Below are 27283 nucleotides of genomic sequence, written 5' to 3'. Positions count from 1 at the left end.
CAACGTATTCACAATTACACAAGCAGACTAACACAATTGTTTAATGCAGCGGGTGATGTCAGACCGAATAGGATTAAGAAAACGATTTAATATCAGCTGAATACGCTTTTAGTTTACGTGCATCCAAACATGAGCTTAACACTATAATCTCTTGGATAGATTTGTTTTGAAACATGAAACTTCTAAAAACGTCGGAAAGCAAGGACATATTTAAACTACGTTTCCTGATATTAAATACCCTCCGGCTTATGTTACTTCTACAGTACAAATGCGCCATTATGAGCAGGATGGATTGCCATAAACTCTCTTGACACTTTAAAACAGGTCGTGACAACAGAATGCTCGTGTCTTATTCCCTATCGGTGTATATAAACACCCCCGGTGAAAAGATGTTCCCTGTTAGGAGATGTTTGGCTAATTATCCATGCTCCACTGAAAAAAACGTCGCTATGGCAACCTCACTAGGTCAGCCAATGGGGGGCCGCTAAGAGGAGGGGTGTGGCGAGGAGGCAAAGAGTTCTAAAATGGACTCTCACGTTACACATGTAATACAATTTATCTGTTCAAAATGTACTATAGGATGTGTATGAAAGTAGGCAGTATGCGTGACAGATGGGCTGTATCGAACATGTCGGCTGAAATGAATTAATTGAATCACGCTTGATCACGTTTCTGGGTGAGCGGGAGGTGAGAAGGTGTGAGCTTGAAATGTGTTCATGCTTCAGGGCTTGTGCGTGTGCTCTGCAGTTATTCATCACAATTAACAATAAATATAAACAATCATTCAGCTGTATCGTCATCAACATAGACAAAATGTATGTTTTACTCGTTCATACGTTTTTATTATGGTTCACATTTTATGAGATAAAAACATGCTTACAATAAAAAATACTGCTTTCATATATATAAAAATACCGATAAACACTGAATATAAAAGATACGTTTAAAAATACTTATAATATTGTGATCTATATAAAGCTTTGCTGTGCTCATCCTTGAATGTACTGTATTGTTTACCGAACGAAAGCTGAAAAAGCACCTCTAAGAAAATGTTTTGTTTCACATCAGCACTGACAGTGTTGGGGAGTAACTAGTTACATTTAATTTCTATATATATATGCATTATTGAGAAAATTTGTGTAATTAAATTACGTTTGAAAATGTTTTATAAAGATTACAAAGGGGGTTACATCTGAATACTTATTTTATTAATATTTACTCATTTTAATATGTTTTAATATGTTTAACCTCAGAATGCTCTCAAAGTACAAAGATGTGCTACAGTCTGATTTTGTGGTGGTTATGCTTTGAAATTAAATTATGATAATCTTGATTCTGAAAGATTTTGAAAGTCCTGGCAGCAATCGTAAGGTTAAACCTGATTATTATTCAAAAGTAAATATAATCCGTTACATTCCTTTAATAAAGTAATTAAAAAGTAGTTACACTACTTATTTCATTTTAAATAGGGTAAATTGTATTCTGTAAATTATTTCATTTCCAAAGTAACCTTCCCGACAGTGAGCATTGATCTACTAAAATAAATTCATTTCACAGCCTAAATTTTTGTTTAAAAAGTCAAAGTGTTTGCCGGAAAAGATTGAAATAAGGTCGAATGACTGCACAAATGATGCAAGGCAGTTTGGTCAATTTGGTTTCTTAAATTGGCATGATGGCACGGAAAAAAACGATGAAAATAAAATTAATAAATATTGCCTCATTTGGATGGTAAAATTTTTAAACACCACATATATATTTCTAATTTCTAAAAATCTGGTTCCTGAAGCAAAACTAGGCATTTTGCTGTCAGATAGCACCTGTGTGTTCATTTTTTCCTAATACGACAACCATGGCATTTCTTCTTGACATCAATATTCATATCATTTCTGTATTACTATTATCACTCTAAATGAGAATATACTGATTCCTACACAACAAAAATAACACGAGATACACACAATAAGTTCAGCCATGCTATTATTCCCAGACTCTGATATAATATAGATTACTACATAAATGGTATAGATTTGTTCAGCGGTAACAAAACTAAACTTTAAACGTGTCCTATTTCAGATTAATGAAATTCTTACAGTGAATAAATTCTGTAATCATATCAGCTAAAGCCCTCTGCTGGTCGATTGCAGTACAACACACAATCAAGAAATCTACGATTCTAATCAAAAATCGTATGAAAATAAGCATTTGTGCTAAATTATCGAGAGCATCACCTATGAAAGATGGCATCTTAAATGATGGGTGTGAGTTATTACATTCATATCACACTGAAACACAAACTCAGCTCGTCTTTGCTGCTAAATACTTTCTTCTGGAATGTTCCTGAGCATCGGGGAGGCACAACTGATCAATACAAAACAACACTTGTAATAACCTAAATATATAGCTCTCCTCATAGTATATTGACAAATGTAAGGCACTTGGTAAATGAGGGAATCATACAAAGTTTCCAGACATACAAGGGTTGATAAAAAAAAAAAAAAAGAGTTTATAAATTCATGTTCAGTACTGGATATAAAAACAGTACTGAGCGATACCCTGATGTTTGTTAGAGTCTGTATGGCACTCCAGAACAGCTGGATTGAAGTTTTTGGTTCAGTTAATCTTTGAGGTATATCCAGCTTCCTTGTGAGTTGGCACATTTGTGAAAATGTGAAGACCAGTGAGCGATTTCTTATTTACATCTGTTCTAAGTCTCACCCCGGAAGTGAACAAAATGGGTGAAAAATTCAAGAGTTGGTACCTCTGAAGTCTGAAAGCTGCCTCTGTAAACTCGGGACAGGACGCAGCGGGTAAAGCACCAGTTTTTTTTCCAAACTAGGTCATGGACGTCTGCAAAACGAACAGTCGACGCACTCGTCACGATCAGTACTGATAAAAGAGAATCAGAGAAGTGTGACCTCTTCAGAAAGGGGGACGTGGAAAACGAGCCCATTATCTGGACGCTTTCAGCAGGCCGAGCTGAAGTGTGAAGGTCAACCCGGGCTTGTTTAACAAAGATGAGTCCTGCTCACACCAGGAAGTGCGTGTATCCCTCCGCTCCAGTGACGATAACATCCATCCAGATTCTCATGGCCTCTGGGGAAGGAGCCACCATGTAATAAACCCGGTCATGTGTCTTCACGCTGAACGTCAGAGAGGGGTTTGGGCTCTGACGGAATAAAAGAGCGTGGATAAACAAGATTAATAGAAGGATAATCCTGATCGACTATAACATTTTACACCCTTTTTATGAAACCGGCATAGCTACGTAGCCCACCTTGTGTGCGTTCTTTAGGTGGTCGTAATACACTTCTTCGATGGCTTGGAAGTAGATAACACCCTTCATTTTGGTCTCATGTTTATCTGGAGAAAAATAAGACCAGTCATGTCATTTTTTTAAGAGCATGTGTTTTAATAAGCTAGTATTTATACAGAATAAAAAAATTCAAAAAGGTAAATGAAATATTTCATACATGCATACATAATTGTGCAGATAACTGCGAAATGTAACGGATAAGATCAAATCTTTGTTGGGTTTGCAGGTTAGTGATGGACGTAGCCATTGTTTCCTGTGGCGTTTGTGAAGGGCACGGCTCGGGGTTGCCCCCTTGTGGCACAAACTAGTCAACATTTGAAGTGGATCAAAATGTTTCATCAAGGTTGTCCCAAACCCACTTATGACACTTTAAAAGTTGACTTCTTTTGTTAATATTTCAAGGTTAACACACTCAGATATCAAGGTTGATAAAGCATAGGTTTTACTAAATATTCAGTGTAATTACCAGCATAATATGCCAGTGTCCTTCGATTGCGGTCAAAGACAAACCAGCGCTTCTTCCAGGTTTTGATTTTCCCACCCATTTTGACCAAGAACCCCCTGCAGGTCTTCTCTGTGATGGCCAAGTGAAAGCATGTTTCAGGATGGTGACCCGCCGCCTCGATGTGACCTCTCAGGTCAAAGTCATCCTTTCTCACTGGGAGGTATCGCGTCAGGGGACGAGACTGGACACACAAACAGCGCAAATCTAATTAGTGAGTGTGCGCGCGCAAATGCATGCCTGCATGTTTGTAAAGAGTGATTTCATTTTATCTCATGAATACCCTCTTCAAAGTGCTCTTTAAATAAAACATTATTAGTATTAAATAACATTTGATTTGTTGTCTAAAAATGTAATCTATAAATATAGATGACAAAGAAAAAAACACCTCGTGAATTCTAAAAAACAGTGACAGTGATGATATGGCAAAAAGTTAATTTTGGATCCTGGCAATGTCATAAAAAAAACTGATTTAGTTGCTTTGAAAAACAATCGCAAGGAAGAAAAGCTTAGAGAACAAGATCAAAAAAAAGTCCGATTAAAACATTTCTTTTATGATGCATCACAATAAAAATATCAAAATAAGGCAAAAGCTATATATTTTTCAGTTTAGAAATACAAATATCAGAACAGCAAATTGTTATATTATAATATATATATATATATATATATATATATATATATATATATATATATATATATACACACACACATACACACATACACATATACACACATACACATATATGTGCATTTATTATTTGTTATTAATTGTGGATGCATTCAAATACTTTCGTCTAAAACTGTGCTTTAATGATAACTAAGATAAATCTTCCCCCATCTCTCTCTGTTCTCCCTCTTTCACATAGACCCTCCAAGTCCCCGAGAGCTTCACCTCTCTCTCCACTAGTTTCTGTCTTCGGTTCGTCTCTTCCTGCAGTCTTCTCTCCAATTCCTCCCTCCTTCTCCTCTCGTCTTCAAGAGCCTGTCTGCGCAGCTCCATCTCCCGCTCCTGCAGAGAAGAAAGGGAACTTCTGTTTTCATGCATCTTTAAACCTGGTGTCGTTTAGCATGAGGATTGAGAGAATCCGAGGTACCCTGTGCTCCAGCAGCCTGTTCTTCTCAGCTTGAGCTTCTCTTAGCATGCGCTCCATCTCCTCAATCTTCGCCATGTTAGCTGTGCTGGCGCTGTACAGACCACACAAGCACACTTTTATTTGACTGAGCGTTTTACGCTGATGATTTTCAGGTCTTTAGAATTTAGTAGCAAATTTCATATAAAAATAATGTATTGTCCAATAAAATCGGAGACTTAAAACCCTCGACCCCATTTGGCAATGCATCCCAGAGCATCTTAAACTTCAGCTACTTGGAGCGATTTTGGTATGCAATAAAAATTCCTCAGACAGGATGTGTGTATATTAGGGCTACTAAAAGGCAGACTCCTGTCTATACAGCATCCTTACAAACAGTAATAAATACATTTAAGCACACAATAGAGATACACACACTTCTTACTCACTACACAATTTTTATGGCAAAAACATTGTGTTTATAATACCGCCTTTATAGCGGGTGTTGCTGTTTACTATGTTTTAAATCATTTTCTTATTCGACAAAAAAGCATCTAAGGTGTCCAATAAATATGATGAAATGCTAAAAGCAAAATAAAAACTTGTTAGAACAGCCCTGTCCCAATCTTGAACAACGTCTCGGTCTCACCTCGAGATGTTGTCCGGTGAACAGGCAGAAATGCTGGTCTCCAGGCTTTCTGTACTGTCCACACTCATTGTGTCAAAGTTGTGCCCGTTATCCATGTAGTGGAACGGCTCCAGGAAGACATTTGTTTCAGAAAGTGCCCTATTTGACATCTCGCTCATTCTCTGCCTCTCATCATTCAAGAACAGCTGACCTGCTGCGAGAAAAAAGCATAAAAATGTATTTCTCTAGAAAGCTATACGTTCAGAATAATTTCTGAACGATGATAGAAATGTCAGCTAAAAAAAATCACTTGGCCTCACAGAAATAGATTATACTTTATTACACAATATATTCAAAACAGAAAACAGTTTTTTGTTTGTTCAAATATGTGCAGTCTTGGGGATCAAGAGAGACATCTTTTTCCAAAAATAAAAAAATCTTAATTATTTGAATCTTTTGACTGGTGGTTTACGTTATCGGACAACATATACGGCATATAGTGTTGTACATGTGGCTGCTAGCGTGTTTACTGAGCAAAAACAAAACAGACTCTTTTCAAGTCGATTAGTTGATTCCTGGATCAGAAATTGTATTTTTTACAGACTTAAAAAACAAAAAGTCAAGTTAGTTAGATATGCCAAAAGCATTGTCTCCATCGTCAGTAAAACACATGATTTGAGGTAATACTGACGTTAATAACATGATGGAATAACATTATTATTATTACAATAGTTAATTTTTTGAAGAATTTTGGATTAGTGTATATGTATATAATTAATACTTAATATTCAATTCATTTCATTAAACAGACTTCATTAAACTGATTTCAGTGAGCCATCTTAGGATAGTCAAATAGTAATAATATTTATAAAAAAGAAATGTGTAAAAATCTAAATAAAACATTTGTAGACGTAAAAATGGTTTTGTATTATATTTATTTTTTTACTTAATAGGTTTCAGAAATAATTATTTCTCTGCTTAAAACTAAATTGTTGACCTGTGAGTGTCATAGTATAACTGTGAGTGTGTTACCCTTGAGCAGGCGGCGGGTGTCCAGATCACGGGAGGTGACAGACAGAGTGCGGGGGAGTACACTACCACAGCTAGAGCTCTGAGACAGGGGCATATGGGGCTACAGGATCAAGAATGTAGAGCAAAAGAATCTGGTTAAACCTCTCTTCCACAGTACAAAACAACGCGTTATAATTTTTATAGATTTTTTTCAAAATGGTATCAAATACTTTTCCTATGTGCCGTATCTGTTGTCTGACCTTGGGCGACAGACTGCGATTAAGGGCAGAGTTTAAGGTCCCGGAGCTCTGCCTCTCTCTTTTACGGGACATTCCGCCGTCAGTCAGGACAACTCCGCCCTCTTTACTGCCATTGCTCCGCCTCCTCTCCTCCAGAGAGCGAAAGTGCTAGGACATTCAAAAAGACAGGTAAAATAGTCCGTCAACACTAGAAATCCTTGTTTGTCTTTATTAAGCTTATTTTTTATGGTTTGTTGTTGTACCTCCTTCATGGACACAGGGTTGAGGGGAAAGGCTTGACCACCTGTCAGGTCAGAGTACTTCCTTTCCAGAGATGTAAGGTTCTCCCGTTCCTGAAAAAAAATTATAAGAAGACAATACAGAAATGAACAAATGTATCTGTAAACATTAAGTATGAATATTGTGTCACTTATGCTAAAGAAAGGTAGTACTAGCAGTGTTCAAGCAAAACATTTCAGTGTTTTGTGCATGTACAGCTCAAAAAAAAAATAATGGCCATTTTTAGTGAGTAAAACGTGTCTGTCCATAATGACATCTTAAGAGGAAGCGATTTACATCTGTTCATAACTGGAAGCCCTTTCAAAAATATCTTTGAATAAATAAATAAATAGAGAAGTCAGTTTATATATAATTATATGAGTGCTGTCAAATCATTAATTAGTTTTTGTTTACATAATGCGTGTGTAATATTATGTATATATAAATACATTTATTTTGAAATATGTATACTACTGTTACATGCATGTGTGACACAGATACGTATGTTTTTAAAATGGGAAAGAAAAAGATGATCCCTTTTTTAAATATGGACAAAGAGTCCAAATACGTCTCACAGGCATTGTGTATGTATGTATGTGTTATACTTATATAAACACAATCTGTGTCAGCATATTCACCCTTTGCAGCATATAAATGAGGTTGCTCTTCTCCTTCAAAAAGTTCTCCTTTTCCCGCTGTGCCTGCTGGGTAATCTGGGTCGACTGCTTCTTCAGGGTAAGTAGCCTCTCCTTTAATAGATACAGTTTTCGTGTGCAGAAGCAAAAATATGACTATAAAAAGCTCTTCGTCCACACACAAACACTCAACGATGAAAGTCCTCTACACACCTTGCGAGAGACAACAGATCTCTGATATTCTGCAGTCTCTCTGAGGAGCTGCTGCGTCTGAGTCTCCTTCTCTTCATCTTGACGGCTCTCTTTTTCCAGCTGCTGAAACTCAAGATCTTCAAAACGCTTTGTTTCCGCTTCCAAAGCTTCGGTGTCCTACCAAAAAAGAGCCAAGACCGCTAAGCATGAGGCAATAGATTAAATTTTTTACACCATGGTGCAACTCCAAGCTAAACTAAATCGGCAATAATTCACAGGATTGTGCTAAGCAGAAAGGAGACGAAAGGTCAACTTCAAGAAACTTTGATATGTTAAAAGACACAGAGAAGAAGGTCCTACCAACAAGAACAAAAGGTATTTCCAGAGCTGTTGCAGAGAGGAAAAAACACAAGAGGAAGTGCTTGTGAGAGACAGACAGCAGGATAGTTGGTGGGCGCAGGTACGAGGGAGACCACGGTAACTGACTGACCCTGGATAGCTGATTCTGGAGCTGCTCCTTCAGTGCTTCAGGACAGGTGTCCAACTGGGTCTTCTGCTCTGAGATCAGCTCAGCTAGCCTCTCTACTTTAACTCTCTCTGAGTCCAACAGGGCTTTGTCCTACCGTACGGATGACGCACACGCACAGAGCACACAGCGGTGAGATGGGCACAAACAGGACGGACAAAGAAATAGAGAAAGTGCAAGTTCGGGTTAGAGCAAGGAAGAGATAAACTGGAAAAAAGGGAGGTAGATGTGACGTCAGTGGCTGGCTTTCATTAATAATGGAGTACAAGTTTTCCTCCATCTAAACAGTTTAATGTACTCACCTCAGGCCATTCAAGATGTAGGTCAGTTGTTTTTTCATTATAATACATTATATTATAATGAAATATAGAAAGAAATATAGCATTATGTCACCTGCTCACCAAAAGATTTTCTACAGTCTTTTGTTTCATAAAAAAGGCTGGAGTTTCTCAAGGCTGAGAATTTCTCGTGGATTATTTCTAACAATTTTTTGTTTTATTTTCATTTTAAATGTTTTGTTTTTTTAAATAAGTTTTTCAATTCTTAGTTTTTTTGCTGTGATTATTTTTTTTTATGATTATTTTATTTCCTGTAAAGCACTTTGAATTACCACTGTGTATGAAATGTGCTATATAAATAAACTCGCCTTGCCTTGCATTTATTGATGTTTTATCAGCTGTTTGGACTCTCATTCATTGACGGCAGAGGATCCTTTGGTGAACGGACGATGCAATGCTAAATTTCTGCATCTCATCTACATCATAAATGTAAAAATTTCATCAAATTCTCATTTTAGTGAGAGCGATTAAACGCAGACTTGCTAATTCAGGATTTCTGTGAAAATGTTCACATGCGAGTTTTATGCAGTTACTGAATAACACCCTCTTTTGAATTTTTGGAAACATTAACTTTGTCCTGAGGTTTGACGATATATGTTGAATCATTTCAAGCTGTACAACTACAACGCCACCTGATATTTACCTGAGTTTGATTTTTTTTTGCATTTTTTTCCATGTTGGCCATTTTTTCGTTAAGTTGCTCCAGCATTTCTTTATCGCTCTGTAGCTGAGCCACTTCTGCCTCCTGCTCTCCGTCTAAAAGAGCTCTCTCCACCTCCATCTAATCACAGAATCAAAAGTTTATTGACTTTAGCTTCATTGCACACATACAGCTAAAAAACATGAAAAAGGTCATCGAAAAAGTGTCTGATTAGACCATTAGCGCCACGCTCAAAAATGAGTTTCGATACTAAGAAAAAATATAGAAACTCTAGTCATTTCGAGCGTCGGCTGAATGGATTGAAAAGCGATAAAACTATTAAATTAACCAAAAATTATAAAATTAACCAAATGCAAAACATTAATACATCCATTAGTAGTATAAGCTTAATACAAACATTACCTTGCATAATAAAAGTATACAGATCTAGAGAGTCCATCTGTATTTACTCTCAAACATGAAGACATTTACATTAATGCATTTCTCAGATGCTTTTAATGGAAACGGCTTATGATTTCTGGGAATCGAGCCCATAAGCTTGGCGTTGTTAGCGCCACGCACTACTGTTTGAGCTTCAGGAATGCTTTCTAAACATGTTCCCTCGCTTTAAAACACATAAAGCTTCTGATTTAAAGCACACACACACCTCTCTGATAGACTCGTCCATCTGTGTGTCCAGATCTCTTATCTTCTGTTCAAGTTCCTCGATGTTGTTAAGCACCTGAATCCTCTCCTCTTCAATACGTGTCACTTCCTGTCTGAGCTGCATGTCTTCAGACACCTGCTAAAAACATACAAAGGCCCTGCATGGTGACTGGGAAGATTCAGAACCGTCAGGACAATTTTAGACAACAATTTTAACTCTCATATAGTCACATCACCACTCCTTGACTAATCGTTAACAGTCACAAACATATAAGGACAAATAAATGGGTGGATTAAAGGTTCACGAATGCAGTCACTGAGAGCTGACATGAGATTGAACTCTAAAATGAATTTCCAGCTCTTTATGGATAGTAAATTTGGCAGGTTCTGAGTCCACGAGGTTTCCAGTGACAGCGTAGAGGAATGTAGCTGAGCAACAGATGCCAGACTACAGAGCAGCCACTGTCTGATAATGGCGTCTAATCTCCATGCATTTGACATTTACCAAAAATATCCAGCAGCGGACAGGCTTGTGCATATGTTTAAATGCAAACTGTCATTAACAATAGCAAAATGAGCGTTTATTAAGAAATATTGCTAGAGAGTGGAGGATAAGTGTAGGGAAAAGGATATGCACATCTGCATTCTTTCCGTGAATTTTCTTTCCAACAATTACTGTCATATGTGTCTCGAGCACACACACATGCATAGCAAATCCACTGGGAATAGAGTCATTTCCTGTTCCTCTCCTCTTATAGGAGAAGCAATAACTGCCTTTCTCTCCTGAGCAAGTCTATTAAACTTAAACACAACATTATGTCATTATAGGTATCCAATGGAAAAACACTTCTTCCACCGAGTCCAACACCCCCTCCTAAGCTGGAATTGACACCTTATGCGTTTTAAACAGAGAAAAAGTCTTAAAACTTGATTCGGTATCGCTGCAAAGAGTGTGAGGTCAGCGTTTTGGAAAGGTCAAAGTTCACTCTTTCGTGCTGTTTAGAAAGACATCAGTTAAGTATAAAGGCTCCACAGCATTCCCAAACTGTTTTGCATACTTCAGATCCCTGAGGACTGCATACTTTCCACGGCAACATTAGTTCGATCTGAGATATTAAGTACAAAATTAGAGACCAGATTTGAATACTTAGTGTATATTTAGTAGGAACAACTACAACTGTGGTGAGAAATAACTATGCAATTTGTAGCTGATGATGATAGAGTAAACCTTATATAGAAATGACTAACCAGACGCTACTATACAGTTTTTTTTTTTTCATAAATTAATATATTTATTTGTGTGTGTATGTCTTTTTTTACATTAATAAATTAGTAAAACAATTATATACAGACAATTTTTAAAACAAAAAGAAAGATTTTTTATATTTTTTGTATGTACTAATTTATATATTTTTTTATTAATTTAACATACATTATATTTGGTACAGCAGATTACAAATTATGGAGAATACTTAATTAGTCAAAAATATTGTTTAAAATTAAGTAAGAATTTACTAATTAGTGTAATATAAATAATTATAAAAATAAAACTGTTATGGCCCTACAAAAAAGTTTACTTTTTTTATTACAAATATTAGTACTTGTTTTCCTTATTTGGGATAAAATATGACCTGGACTGCTCTTGTGTAAGAGATTGAACCATAAATCGATTTTCACTTTTAGACATCATTAAAAGGCCTGTTCTCAACAAATACGGTAACTATAATTATATGGGTGTAGTTTTAAAAAATCCACACTACAAAGGAACAGCTAATATAATTAAGCTTATTATTATCTTTATTGTAAAAGTTTTTTTTGCATTCAGGAAGAAATGGCACAGTGTCTGACCTTGCTGCGGAGGTGTGGAGAGGGTGAGGGCACTGAGCTTCGCAGGCTGGTGGTGGGTGACTGGGGCCTGGTCTCCCTGTGTCCGCTGAGTCTGCGCTGCTTCTGGGTCAGGACCTCTCCACGACCCTTACCCACAAACCCGCTGTCCAGAGACGCTGCTGCAGAGTCTGAGAACACAGATTCGTCATCAGACACCTGCAGCTTCTCCAGCTCTCGGTTGATCTTCTGCAGGTCCGATACAGCTGAAACACCCGAGTCTGTCTCCATCCGGCCCAGTTCAGACCGGCCCAGCTCAGAGCAAAGGCACAGGATAGTTTCGAGTCGCTGGCGTTCCTAGAGCAAAACGAAATAGGATAATCACTACCAGCACTAAAATAAAAAATGCTTTCAGATTCAAAAAGGAACTTTTTCTATTTAAGATTCTGTTTATATCATTTCTAATATGAAATAATGCACAGCATTGCACCTAATACATACTATTACAAACAAAACTGGCTGGCTCAATAGTCTGGAATTAATCTTTGAAAGATTAGATTTTACATAAAACATATTGTTTAGATTTGTATCATAGGCATCTCTTTAGCAGTGCGTTGTGGGATTTGGCCCTGTGGAACTGAACTAATTTAGTTGCACACAAACAGACACACACTGCACACACCCCTGCGGTCAGATCAGATGGTTTGACTACAGATGCACAGCTTTAGCTCGGTTGTCATGTGACCTTCTAGAGGGAACATTAAGTTTTTATAGAGGTTTAAGTGTAAAGCAAAAACTAATTTAAAGTGTGTTTACCAGCTGGTTCATACACATATAAGATCTTGGTTTAGCTGTGAATGAAAGTTCATTAAGTCTGTAGCGTGTGAAGGAGTGTGAACAATTCAGTGAACCGCTCTTATAATGCTCTGGGCCAAAAACACGACACTGATCAAAGTCCTTTAGACACTTTAATGTCTCACCACTGTGTCAGAGGAAGCAAACTAAATAAATGATATTTATAATATATTTAAATATATTTAGAATATTTAATTTGATATAAAAATGGCATATAGATAAAACAATATGAAATACAACACACACACACATATAAATATTACACAATTATTAAACAAAAGCAATTATTAAAGCAGTTTGACAAAAGGCTGCAAAACAAATAATGAAAAAATGAAGGCAGTGTATTTAATAAAAACACACACACACACACATATATATATATATATATATATATATATATATATATATATATATATATATATATATATATATATTTTTTTTTTTTTTTTTTTTTGGAGTGTTGTATATTTTAGAACACTAATTTAAATCATGTAATATGTAAATAATCAACATTGTCATGATATTTAACACTAAATACAAAAAGAATAGACTGAATCTATGTGTAACAACCATGAATTATGATGCCTAAAATTTGAGTCACTGACCCACTGCTTTAGACTCATTAGTGTTTCTCTGGGTGACTGAAAGTCCTCTTACCAGTCTTTCTACTTCCTGTTCTCGTAGTCTCTCATCTCTTTGCCTCTGATGATAATCTCTGAGTTCTTCTTTTCCACTCAGAGAACTGATACTGCCCCTCCTCGGCCCCATCCCGGGCCCCAGGCCTCCTTTACCAAACGACAGCCGTCTTTCTCCTACGCCTAAATCCAAACATGGGGCAGAGCCCACAGAACAGAGGCTGGCCCTGCGAGAACTGTTGGTCATGTTAGCAGTCACGGTTACATCTGGAGGCTTCTCCAAGGACGGAAGGCTGCGGCGTGGTTTGGTGGTACGTCGGGGTGGCAAAGAAAGCATTGGGGCATCTCCTCGATACAACCTGGGCAGAGACCGACTGTGTCCTCCGAGGCCATTCAGAGAGCCGGTGGAGTATTTCCTTTGACGGAGCAATGGGTCAACGGTGGATTCCCCATCTCTTACTAGCAACCTGCGTCCCAAGCGAGGACTGGAGGGCATGCTGGCTGCCCCGCTTGGACCTCGACGAGATGAAGGAAGAGCATCGGTTATGTAGGACGAAGAAGAGCCGTTCCACATAGAAAGCAGTGAGTTGGCAGTATTGGGATGTCGCCCTTCTGAAGGAAGGCAAAGCAAAAGGTTGTCCTGCGATTGGTGCCGGGGGCGGGTTTGGGTTGGGACAGGGCTAATGGGCCGCTCTGAGTGATGGGGCGATGGTGGCATGCTCAAGCTGCTGGAGGGTGTGTAAGGAGATGGGACTCGTATGGAAAGGGGTGGTCGGTCCTGTAGATAGGATGATGGCGATTGGGGACTGGGAGGTGGGGACAAAGTGAGGTAACCGCGGTCTGCAGTAGCCTTTAAGCTGGCCTCCAGAGCGGACTTCCTGCGCTGCAAGCTCTCCATCAACTCCTGAAGCTCCGCCTTAGAGCGTGTGCCACGAATGCTGGATCCTACCAATGTACTGCCATTTGAATGAAACTTTGTTGTATCTGGGGAAAAAAAAAAGTTAATTTATATATGTGCACATTCAAATATGGCACCCAAAGTAGGGTATTTGTGTCATGCCAGATTGCTGTTGTGTATCTTGTGACCAATTTGAGAGCTGGATTTGAGCAAATAATATAAAAAAAATCTTTGGAACACCATGGAAATTTTGATTCCTTGTGATATGACTTATTTGAGGTTTAATACGCAAGATATTTAGAGATAAATTCATCTGATATCTAATAGTGGGAAGGTAATCCAAGATGGAAGGTCCTTCTAAGCCAAATAAAACATCATGAGGCGTGCAAATTTTAATTGTTAACTTAATTTCCTCAGGGGAAATGACACAGCAGTTACGCATTTAACCAGAACTAATCAAGAGCTGAAACATAATTCAACCCTCGATTGCATTCTTCCTGTACTAATACAAAAGTTCAAAGGTTGTCATAGACACATGCGCAAACAGAACTACAAAATAAACAGAGAATTCAGACGTGTGTGCCGGCTAATTCTTTGGTTTTGCTTAAGTTCAAGGGTCACATGTGCTCAGCTGACTACACAACTAAAAAGGCTTTCTCGTACAAATCTCAGCCCACACAAATATGGATGCTTTGGGTTTTAGAAGAAAAAGCGTCTTCTAAAATTGGAAGAACCAAAGCCAGAATGGGCTTGTACTTTCTGGCACTGGAGTAGAGGAAAGGGACAGAGTCAGAACTCCTCTGCAACCAGAGTGTGATTTGTGGGAGCAGTGGTGGTCTCCGTCAGGGAACACACACACATACATGGGACCACCTGTACTCCATAATGTTTATCTACGTTTTGGGTTGTAAATCATTTTACCTAAGTGGTTGACCTGGAGCCATATGGATGGGATTTTACGTTGTCATTTATTTACAAGGTAACATGGTCATTTGTACAGCTGCGGCTGCATGGCGGTAAGATGACTGTTTGTATTAACTCAAGGTCTCGTAGCCAACATAAAGCACCACAGAGAAAGAGAGAAAGAGAAAAGAAAAGAAGAAAAGTAGAGGTGGCACTTTCGTTGAATACATTACACTTTGATTCCCATGACTTTCAAACATAAGCAGCACAAATCTCATGCTTTTGTAGTGAGAGTCATTGCATAAACCATTATGTAATCTAATATTAAGCTAGCGTAAGATATAGATAGTTTTAAACGACTGAAATGTCTTGACCTCCCTGACTATCTAAAAATATAAAGTCATAAATAAAGTCATTTATTTATGTTACAGCATAATATATTACTTTGTGTTTATTGTAACAATTCACAAATTTTGGGGTTTAATCTGTACACAGACATGTCCCAAACATCACAGAAAATTAATAGAAAATAAAATATTCTAGAATATTTAATACAATTCTAGAATATTTAGTTTGGCCTTTGAAGTTAGCAATCTTCCTGAGAAATTCAAGCACCACCTTTCGCTGTCATTTTGTTTTAAAATACCTAACCTTTAAGAGCTTTAGGCCCCATTTTGCACCCTACCCATGGAAACTTCTAGATAATGTTTAAAAAAAAAGTGGCAGGAAAGAAGAAAGCGCCACTGATTGAGACTGATGAGCATATTTACATGTTTAACAAACAAGCAAACAAACGAAAATAGCACAGAAGAGCAGAACAGATGGCACAGAATTGCGCTCTTCCTGTGTATAAAACAGTCATGATAATGGAGGGGACCAATTAGGGTGCAAGCAAGTCACTGCGTTTATGAAAATACAGCAGAATGGATCCAAAACCAAGCCCTGAGCAGGGGGACGGTGAAAGAAGATTCACTCACCCGTACTGAGGGACAGTGCGGGTCCTGCAGTCTTTTCTGGCAGCATGTTCTTCATGTGATTAGCCTCCTCTGGGTGGTTGAAATGGAAAAAAGATTTACCCAGACAAAGAGTGCACCCTGAAGAGAACCACATCACACACACATACACAGAGTCATTATAACATAGAAACATTTTCCTTAAGTCCAAGACACTGGTAAGGAAATGAATCGGTAATAAATCATTACCTAATACATGCGAGCCCACAAGTATGATACACATTCACTAGTAGCGTTAAAGTTATGACCAAATAAAGTTACATAAAATGACAAAGAGCTTTGGTATTTTGAAGATAAAACCCTTTTTCCTGTACACGTCTTGAAATGAATTCAACTCAACAAGACAGAAAGAGAAAGGCAGCCTCTTGATTAAGTGAAAAAACAGATCCAGAAAGAGCTCCGATTTCAGATATAGTTTGAAGTTTCTTCTGAAGCAAAGTCCACAGAGTCTTTTGGAGGACTTAAATCCACAAGACTGATTTTCCCCTTAAGTCTGGGGCACATCCTCTCTCTCCCTTTCTTTTTCTTTTCTTTTTCCCCCTCTCTCTTCTATTTTTTTTTTTTTTACAACTGATTTTACTTCCAGAAGTGAGCTTAAAGGAACAGTTTCGATCTGGCCATCCGAATGTAAGAGGCGTTTGCTTCTTCATCAGAATGAGATTCGAAGAAAATGTAGCATTACATCACTTGCTCATCAAAGGATCCACTGTAGTGAATGGGTGCCGTCAGAATGGGAGTTAAAACGAAATGTCATAATAATAATCCACAAGTAATCCACACAACTTCATCAAACATGTTGCGAAGTGAATAGCTGCAAGTCTGTAAGACTCAAAAGCACCATTAAGGCATTAAGGTGTTACTTCCACTTAAAATACCTCTATCCATAACATAGCTTTCTCCAGTGAAAAATGTCTCGTATGAATCAACAGTGAAATATGCAAAGACCGAGCAAATAAAAAGAATCCAAAACAATTCTACAAAAATATGTCTGTAGATTTTGATGTGAGAGGATAACAGTGGGTGATCTTTTTCACTGGAGGAAGCATTATTATTGATTATGGAATCGTATTTTGGTCAGAAGCAATGGTTTAAAATGACACCTTAATTACAGATTTGTTATACACAAACACAAGAGCTTTTTGCATAACAAGTGGTTGAATCATGGACTGGAGTGCTGTGGATTACCTGTGGTTTATTGTTTGGACTCTCATTCTGACGGCACCCAATCGCTGCAATGAATCCTTCTGTAAGCAAGCAGTCTAACGCTTGAATTCTCCAACCAAGAAAGCAACTAATCCACATCTTGGATGGCCTGAAAGTTTATTAGCATTTTTTGGGTAAACTATTCTTTTAATGTGACAAATTAAAAATAGACAAAAGTTGTAGGGTTTGTTCCGTGTAATGTATAATAATCTATTCGCAAAAGGCATGCTGTAAGCACACAGGCTTTTCCTGGAACTCACTGAACACTCAAAGTCCCATCAGACTCTCCTGAGCAGCTCACTTCTGCAGTCTGCGGCTGCCCATGAGGAGTCTGCGCAGGAAGTGGGGGATCGTTTTACGCTGTCGGCAACACAATCCTTCACCGTGAGTTCACCATCGCCCGCCACCTGAGAAAGCTTTGGCTTTCCTCTAAACCAACAAAGACCCGAGTCGATTGTCCTACTCAGACAGAAGCAAAAGCACTGGGAATTTTTGGAAATCTTGCTCCATTTGTTAACTATTGTGTTAACTGTATACTCGCATGGCAGTTGTTTCATTGTTATCGAAACAATGCTGTGGAATGAGGTGATGAGGTACGTCAGCTGAAATGTTATGATGTGCGATTATTACGCTCTGGCGAATGTGCCAAATTCTCGAGTCTGTTGCGACGTCTCTCTCACACTCTCTCCATCACCGACTGACACAAGCTCTCAAACATATGGAAACCCTCCCTTCCTTCTCGGCCTAACGCACATCATTTGATCAGCACTGCCTTGGACTGGAGGAGTGCACAATTACATACTATATGTCTCCATAACGGTATCGTGTGTAGTGTAATCGCTGCTTTCTGAAGTTTAACAGCTTGCATTAGTTTACAGTCTTGGGAAAGGACTGCGAGTGAGTTTTACTAAACTCTGGGATTTCCAGCTCTGAGTCAGGTCTGCACAAACTACATTCATTCCGTCTAATGATTTGCAGCGCTTGTCATCTTTTCAGCACAAAGCCCCTGCCAAAGTGATAAAGCCTGTTTAAACAGAACCAAAAGTGCCATGCTTGAAGATTTTAGCATTTTTTTTAGCTATCTGCAGAACTATATGAAAACTTGCAAAACTGCAAGTCCAATTCACTGGCAAAAGCACCCTTTTCCTTCCTCCAGCTGACCTTAAAAATTACAATGGTAACCATGGTTTCCATCAAACGCTGTAGTTCCTATAGCTTAATAATTACAGTACTACCACAGACACTGAGGAGGACATGTCCATTACAATATTTATGATATGCGTCAGTGTGTTTTTTTCATATATTTGATTACATCCTTGTGTAAAACCATAAAAACGTAATAGGTGATATCCTTAGCATATTTCAAGAAGCCTTAAGTACCTTTTGCGTCTTTGTTTTCAATGGGTAACACCAAAATATCAATTATAAACGCATAATTACAAATCAATACATAGAATGGAAAGTAAAAAGATTAAAGATTTGCATTCATTATATATGTCAATCAAAAAGACAATAAAATACTAGATACTTAAGTAAATAAAAAAAGATTACTAAAACATAATGTGCGTATATTTCTATATGTAAATTAATAATATGATATTAATAAAAATATTCTATTAATATATTCATATAAAAAAAGTCAAGGTTTTGTGAAAATAATTGCATTTTAATTTCTGTGTGTATTTAAAAAGAAAATCTAATTTTGGTAACTAGCACTAAGATAACAGTTACTGCTATAATCGCTGTAATATACCGGGATTAAGCGGGTTAAATATCACCGATCTGCTCGCGTGTGCCGCAGAGCAAACAACCGCACGCGCTGCTCTGTTTAAACACAACTGAATGGCGTCACGTCGTGTTTGTCAGTCTGAAGTCCTATAAACATGCCTTCAAACTACTTAACTACAGAAGAGAAACAAAAACAGCATGCAATGATTCAAGACCTCTGCGTCAATCCCTGCCCGACTAACCGGACCGCAATATTGATTTCCCAACAATAAAACTCTAAATGAAACAATGAGACTATGCGAACTATTAGTATCAACTCCGCTCTTCACAAATCCGCCAAGTAACTTTTCTTAAGCTCCGTTTGCAGCTGAAGAAATATAGACCGACCTTTATTTAGTGTCCCATTGATGAAGTCTCAGGAGGAGGATGCGTGCTCTGTCCTCTCAGTTTAACATGACAAAGAGCACAGACGCGATGTTGAGTGAGTGCGGCGAGACCTTGCTCGGCCGAGTCTGCGGACACGCCTCCTCTCAGCGGGGACGCGCTCTAATGGAACTTATGGCTGATCACTATGGAGGTTCGTTTCCGCCACTGAATAAACTTAAAGAAAAAAACGTAAAGACTTTTGATCTCGCAATTCTGACTTTTTTCTCAGAAGTGCCCGATACACGATCTCGCAATTCTGAATATTAGCTCAAAATTCCGAGATATAAACTGTATATGAAACTGTGAGAAATTAAGTCAGAATTGCGAGATGTATATTCGCAGTTTCTACAATTAAAGTCGGAAATGAGATAATAGGTGTGTTCGACTTGAAGCGGCGCTGCTGCGACCGATCGGTGTATGACGTCAAAGTACCGCGAGAGCGATTATAAAGAGCATATGGATCCGTCAGGTGTCGAACGCTCTCGCGGTACTTTGATGTCGTACGCCTATCGTTAGCTGCAGCGCCGCTTCAGGTCGAAAACACTTATATACTCCGAGTTCATGCTATGCCTTAATTACCGTAATTCCGAGTTGTATTTAGGCGTTTATGAGCACTTTTAGGGCTTTGATAGTGTTGCCATAGAAACACAGTTTAGATAGAGTAGAAGAATGTCACCTGTTATCATGTCGGAATTTATTTCTAGTATTTCTGACTTTTCGTCCTCAGAATTGTGAGATTTAAACTCATAAGTCCAGTTCTGAGAAGAAAAAACTGATATGTTCTCAGAATTGCGAGTTTTTATCTCACATTTTTGACTTAATCACTAATTTTTATCACGCAAATTCTTTAGACTTCTTATATCACATAATTTTGTGAAGAACTGAGAAGATGTGACGGGTAAAAAACCCTCTGAATTGTTTTTTTTTTTGTTATTTAGTGTCAGAAAAGGGCTTCACAGAGTGACTTACATACTTTACAACAAATAGTAATTAAGGTATTGTCAGGGGACACTTCACCTGCATTTGCTTTCTGACTCACAGATATTGTTTGACTTACATCCTAAACGTTAGACCAGGCTGATTGAACACACATTCTCTACTTACTCAGTTTTTCGGTTTCTTTACTGCAATTTATGAAACATATCTTAAAGATCTGGTAACAATTACCATACCAACCCTTTCACTGTGAGCTATACATATTTGCTAGCCAACAAAAACAAAATCACTGATTCTTTTAGGCCCACTATGAGCTTTTTCATCTAAATGTGCTCTGTAATTTAGGTCATACAGATGGCTCAAAAAAAAAAAAAAAAAAAAAAATAATATATATATATATATATATATATATATATATATATATATATGTGTGTGTGTGTGTGTGTGTGTGTGTGTGTGTGTGTGTGAGAGAGAGAGAGAGAGAGAGATATAAAATCTCTCTTACACACACACACATACACAAATGCCTAATTTTGACTACTAATAATTGCTCATAGCTTGTCAATCAACTTCGCTTTGAAAATTCTATTACATACCTTCTTTGGCAGAAGTAGTTTTTAAAAAAGTTCAAAAGGTAAACGTCCCTGATTTGAACACTTTTCTATCACTTTTCTGTAGAGCGGAAGTTCTCTGGCCAATCGGAAACAAGCTTTTGTGTGTTTCGCTGGTTGCAAATCTTCTACTTGACCTCGCATCAAGTCTGTGACCTCGAGAGTGCACTGGCATATTTTCCATTGTAAATTCCCCTTCAGAGTAACAGTGTTCAGCTAGAAGGTGGGTGGGGGAAAGAGAAGGAAAGACGTTCCCTCCCCCTGCCGCCCAGCGGGCACTCTGTTCTCCATCACTCTCAGAACTCCAGTTGCATCATGGGGAGGGGGCGCTGGAGTGCTGCCCGACAACTCTGATTACTTCCAGACCTCGGCTGCACATTTCAACACGCTTAAACACAGACATTCCCGTATCCATGCTCTCACATGGCAGCATATGAATGCATGTGGATATATGCAAGCACAATCGCTAATTAAATTTAACTAGATGCGCAACAGATGTAGTTTTTTTTTATCTTTTTCTCACTTATTAGACAGGAAGATAGCAAAAAACAAACAGATAGCACAAACAGGAATGCTCTTTCAAGCTAGATGCACTGTTGTTATTGCTAACTAAAACTATTAAAATTGCTTATAGAAATTAAAACACAGAAAACGTAGAAAAATGACATTACTGTACTGACATAACACTGGCCTAAAGGGGATGCATGAAACAGCAAGTAATTTTGGAAATGTGTTTATCTAGCTATCTCTAATGTGTATGATACGCCTGGGAATTGCAAAACGTCCGAGTCCCACCATCTGTTTATGCCTTTCAACATTTTCTGGCGTCTCTAAACACTGTAAATGTTTACCTGACTACTTCAGGACACGGTCGCAGAATCTTGCGCGGTAGAGTCAGGAGAGGAGGACGACAGATTGAGAGAGACGTGGAGGAGGAGGAGTGCGTGACCAATCGACTATTAAACACTGAAACGTTCTCTGGAAGCCTGGAGTCACGCAGAAATGTGTGATCTCATATCGCTCTGATCAGAAACACAGGAAGAAAACGAGAGGCAGCGAAAGAGGGAATTAAAAAGAGAGTTTGTTTATAGATTCTGCTAAACATATGCTAAAAATCAAAGCGCAAGGAGTGTGAGAAAGAGAGGGAGAGAGAGAAAGTGGGCGAGAGATGTTATTCCTGAGTGATATCGCTGTACAGGAAGTCATTCATTGCCGCCGTTTGTTTTGATTTCTCTCGGAGGTCGTAAGCAAGCTAGGTTAGATCCAAAGAACCTGCTGATTGGCCAAATAAGATATGCTCACGTCAAATAGTTGACCTCGCTTTATAACTGTGACCTCCGGGGAGGTTTAGATACGAAATAGATGCAATAATAGCAAGTGGTCATAGCGGTTAGTTACTGTAACAGTACAGTAAGGCATTAATGGCAAGTTTGAGGGGAGGCTAAAAATACAGTGCATTACCATGAGTGAGCTTTGTCGGCTCGGTGACTGGAACTCCATCAACATGGCACATATTTCCATCGGGGTGTAAAGTAATAACTCCGGCACTGTTGGTGATGACACAGTGGTGCGGCTGGATCCCTGGACCCCCAGCGGTAACATCCTGTGGCGACTCCGCATCCTCAAAACCAATCTGGGATAATTCTTTGATATAAAGTAAAAGACCTCAGGGGAGTTTATTCATATGAGCTTCATTATATTAATTAATTCATTAAAAAATAAAATTAGCAAAAATGACAAAAATATAATTATACAACTACATGTAAATAACAAACATGAACAAATAAATGAAAAACTCAATAACTTTTATTTTGACAGACTGACAGACAGTTAATGAAGTCCTAGATTACAGACACAGTTCACACCTGAGACCAGTTTTACCCACAGTTTCCATCGTGTTGTGCTGACAAAAAGATGACAGACATCAGTCAGTTCTGGTTTTAGCACAGAAACAAAGCTGCTTGTAAAACTGCACATTTGATTGGATTTTTCACAGAAGCGCTGAAACAAAATGCTGTTATGTTGTCATCACTTTACTGTGCACTTTTGCAACACTGAATGTACAAGACCACTCTGGAAAGCCCCCATTGAATGATTGGTATTAAACTCAGCGGGTGGCAAGAGGGTCTATATTCAAACTCAAGTTTATTTCAGCCATCAGGGGCTACATTACTCCAATATTTTTCCTGTGCAGTCTGGAAACTTTAATGGTCTCAGAGCAGCAAGGTTGCCAACTATAACGCTACCTATATGGCATAGTAAAGCATTTCCATGCTTTTTGCATTAACGCATAAAACAAATGTTTTTATCACTAATATTTGGATGTTTTGTAATATGTATTTAAGACTCACCTTCGGTTAGAGGCATCAAAGTAATAAAGCCTCTACCAAAACTGATCAAGTAGGGTGTGGCTGACCACACCTGCAGGCCACGCCCACTCTCATTTAAATCCAACAGGGTTTCCTGAGGATAAGAGCAGAGGATTCAAGCACTGTTTAAAGAGACAGTGGACCCTAAAATTAATACAAATAAAATCTCATTTACTCACGCTCATGTCATTATAAACCGGATGTAGCTTATACCTTATTTAGCTGTACAAAGCAATTCAAATGATGGATTTACTCATCTATAACTCAGGTACTGCTGCAGTAAAATGTCATGGTGAAGTAATTAAGTTTCATAGTTGCTGGAGTAGGTTTTTATAGGCCATTTATGCAACCTCAGAAAAAAAGGCTCTTTCTTACTGTTTTGGAAAATGGGTTTAGCTGATCTCCCATTGACTTGGAATAAGATTAATTCACTGATGCATACATATGCACACATTCAGGGACATAGTAGCTGTTTTAAAGAAAGGAAGGTTGTCTCAGTTTATGAGAGAAGGAGGACATGAAAAGATTGCGGAGGGGAATGTTTTCATAAGATCTTCTGGGACCAAGTTAGAGAAAGGGACAGACAGAGGGAGAAGGAAGAAAAGAGGCCAGGCTGAGAGGGCTTGCTATAAATTGTCATGACGGAAAAACAAATAAATAACAGAGAAAGTACCATGGTTAAAACTTTGAGGAGGCAAAGGACTAGCAGCCAAAATTAACAAACACAGAAACCCCTAAAATCAAGCCAACCATTCCACTCGTCTGATTACTTAAAGGGATAGTTCATCCAAAAAATGAAACAGCTGTCATTATTTATTTACCCTCATGACCTTCCAAACCTGTATGACTTATGAAATCAGACAATAACAACATAAAAAGTATATATATATATATATATATATATATATATATATATATATATATATATATATATATATATATATATATATATATATATATATAAAAAAGTAAATAATGTAAATAATTTCAAAAATAATGCTGCCATTTTCATTTCATTTTTGGGTAACTATTTTTAAAACTTTTTATTTAAATGTATATATATATATACAAACACACACACTATTATTTACTAGTATTTAACAATATTTAGAATTTGCTTGTTATGATTGCATTTTAATTGTAATTCATTTACATTTCAGTTTTAGTTTCTGAAAGTGATTTTGCCATTTTATTAGTCTTTTTATATTTTATTGTGTTGATTAATATTTATTTTGGTTTTGATTTTAGTAGTTTTAGTATTTCAGAATAGTTAAGCTTCATTTTAATTTATTTTTCTGTCTAAGATTTATATTATTATTATTATATATCTAATATAATTATATCTAATATCTATATTATTATATCTAATATTTTATATTATTTCAACTGTAATAAGAAGAAAAAAATGTAACACCAACAATAAAAACAGCTTCAAAGTAGATAGAGACTATTTCCATGAAGCTGGCTGTAAAAGATATTCCATTTCTTTATATGAAATAACAGAAATAAGTCTTTTACACCAGTGGTGCTTTGTGTGCCAGAATATGGTTTAAGGGCCACAGTTTAAAAGAATAACAAAGCTGATGTTAAATGATCTAGAATCCCCTAAAAGCGATGTTTATATCGTATCGTCTTCTTATAACTCTATATTACAAAAAGCAGCACAGCAGATCTGCTCTGGGATATTTCACGATACAAGGCTGTTCCCCTTGTTCTCCAGCTGGCTGCTTTTTGGGTGTTTCCTTTTGCTCCTTCGGGAGGAAGTGAGGATCAGAAACAGCTGAGAGCACTTGACTCCCTCTCGTCTCTCGGTTTCTGTAAGTGAGGTCACTGGGCTAGTCCATATCTTCCCAGTAACGAAGAAGAAACTCAAAGTTGATCTCGAAGACTTGCGTCACCTTAATCAGCTAAAACAGGGGTGATATGCTGTAGCAAAAGGCATAGAAGATCCATTAGCCTGCATGTGACCATGAATAAACCCCCTCGTCACAGCCTTTCTGAAGGAGCAGTGAAACACAACTGATTGTGAGCAAAGACCCTTTTGGCCTGACTGTATTATACTGGGATAATCTTTTTACAAAGCTGTTTTCCTCTTGTCTAGATGTAAGCTACAGTCACTTCAAGTTGCGCAAGACGTATTTCAATAAATTTAGCTGACAACAATTTTGATATTAGGCCATTGGTACCAAGGGATTCAATCAAGAATGTTAAGTTCACATGTTATTCACAGCAAATGCGTATGGTTCCAATCTCGCTAAAAATATGTATTTTGTGTAAAAAATAATATTTTACGACAATATTTTCAGCATACTATTAACTTCTCATCTGTATTGAATTGTCATTTGGAAGACAGGTTGGTCTTTTAAAGAAGACAATCAAAAGATTATTCCTGGAGAAAAAGTAAAGTGTACTATATTTTTAGAAGTTGAAGCCTACTATAAAAATGTACTGTGCAAGTTTACAAAATCTAACTTTGAAATCTAACATTGCTATTAAAACTAAGACATATGTCTAACTAAGCTATGTTTCAAATTTGAAGTTAATACACCTTAAAAACTGAAGAACACGCGATACCAGAAATCTCCCCGAGGTGACACCAAAAACTCAACGGGGATTATTTTATGCATCTTCCTGTCACAATATTAAATATTTCTGTCACGATATCACCTATGCAAAATATGGAACCTTGAGACTCAATCCTTTGCAAGTTTTGTCAAGATTAGAAATTTTTAATTTTATTATAAAATATTGCAGTAAATTTCGACTCCTCACCAGAGTTAAAGTAATTAAGGTCATGTCCAATTTTACTTCACAGGAGGGATTTTTGAGTGTTTAGGCATTCAAATTATATCTAGTTCAAAATATGCAGATAGGGGATAAAGGCAACAAAAAAGAGGTTCAGTTAACGGAGCTGACAGATGGGTTAAAGACCAGATAAGTTTATTAACCTCATAGGAATACTTCACCCAAAAATGAAAACTATCCCGTATTTTACACCCCCTGAAGCCATCCTAGGTGTATATGACTTTTTTTTTGTGTCGGCCTTTTCGTCTTATTGGCTGACCTATGACTCGAAGCAAGACATTAAAGACGTTTTGTTCACAACTTTGAGAGGACTTTGCCAAAACGCCGAACTTCTGAGAATGCTCCCTGAAGGCTGGGAAATCTCCAGACCAATGATTCCCAGATTTTTTTTAAGTGCGACCATCTAAGAAGTTTACTTGACCGTGTAACGTCACGGCTCACTAACTCACTCTGTTGAGATTCGCATTCATCGGGGCGCAATGCAGTGCAATGCAAACAACTCAGATGATAATCCTATGCCATGAGCTATTTGAGGAGCCATTTTAAAATGAGCAAGAGTCTGTTAATGATGATAGCCTGATTATAATCTTACCTCAGTGGAGATGCTCATTTCAGACCGGAGGGATCAGTAGTTCAGATCGCATAGCCTACAGTAGAAAGTCCTGTATATTTAAAGCCCAACTCAAACTTTTATCATCTCTGGTTCCTTATTTAATTAGCTGTGATGCAGTTGCATAGCTTACAGCACATCTGACACACAGCTGAATAAACTGGAACATTTCTGTGCTTTAATTTTTAAATGTCCACGAGGGACGGACATGTCGCGTTGTAAACAGGAAAAAGGATCAGCCCCTTCCCCAAAAAAAAATCCTTAGAGATTTAAAACAGCCTGAAGTCATGACTAAAACGTCGTTGCACAATTTAGGCTACGTTATTCATCTACGTGACAGCAGATAGTACGTGTATAATTCATATATAGCACTTTAATATGTTTAAAAACAAACTATAGTTTCCTTTTGTAATGCCAGCGCTTTT

General features: G+C 37.6%; 1 protein-coding gene across 11 annotated transcripts; it reads right to left on the bottom strand.

Moving 5' to 3' along the window:
* Positions 1–816: 816 nt before the first annotated feature.
* phldb2a (pleckstrin homology-like domain, family B, member 2a) lies at positions 817–27018 on the bottom strand. Of its 11 annotated transcripts, none has more exons than XM_043250360.1 (21): positions 26841–27018; positions 23426–23537; positions 22536–22718; positions 16135–16251; positions 13379–14340; positions 11891–12223; positions 10044–10181; positions 9380–9517; positions 8363–8491; positions 8233–8259; positions 7894–8049; positions 7684–7794; positions 7030–7119; positions 6758–6934; positions 6549–6648; positions 5538–5730; positions 4913–5003; positions 4711–4827; positions 3780–3999; positions 3275–3360; positions 817–3166 (listed from the first exon to the last, which is right to left on the bottom strand). In XM_043250360.1, the coding sequence occupies exons 1-21, from the start codon at positions 26856–26858 to the stop codon at positions 3026–3028; spliced, it is 3639 nt and encodes a 1212-aa protein (XP_043106295.1). In that variant the 5' UTR covers positions 26859–27018; the 3' UTR covers positions 817–3025. The 11 variants fall into 11 exon arrangements, with proteins under 11 accessions (XP_043106295.1, XP_043106297.1, XP_043106299.1 ...); XM_043250362.1 differs by having other exon boundaries at positions 5538–5727; XM_043250364.1 differs by having other exon boundaries at positions 6788–6934.
* Positions 27019–27283: the final 265 nt, after the last annotated feature.

Source organism: Puntigrus tetrazona, chromosome 10 (assembly GCF_018831695.1).
Source record: "Puntigrus tetrazona isolate hp1 chromosome 10, ASM1883169v1, whole genome shotgun sequence".
Classification (NCBI taxonomy): Eukaryota; Metazoa; Chordata; class Actinopteri; order Cypriniformes; family Cyprinidae; genus Puntigrus; species Puntigrus tetrazona.
The sequence above is the reverse complement of the archived record's forward strand: the minus strand, read 5'-3'. Positions and strand labels throughout refer to the sequence as shown.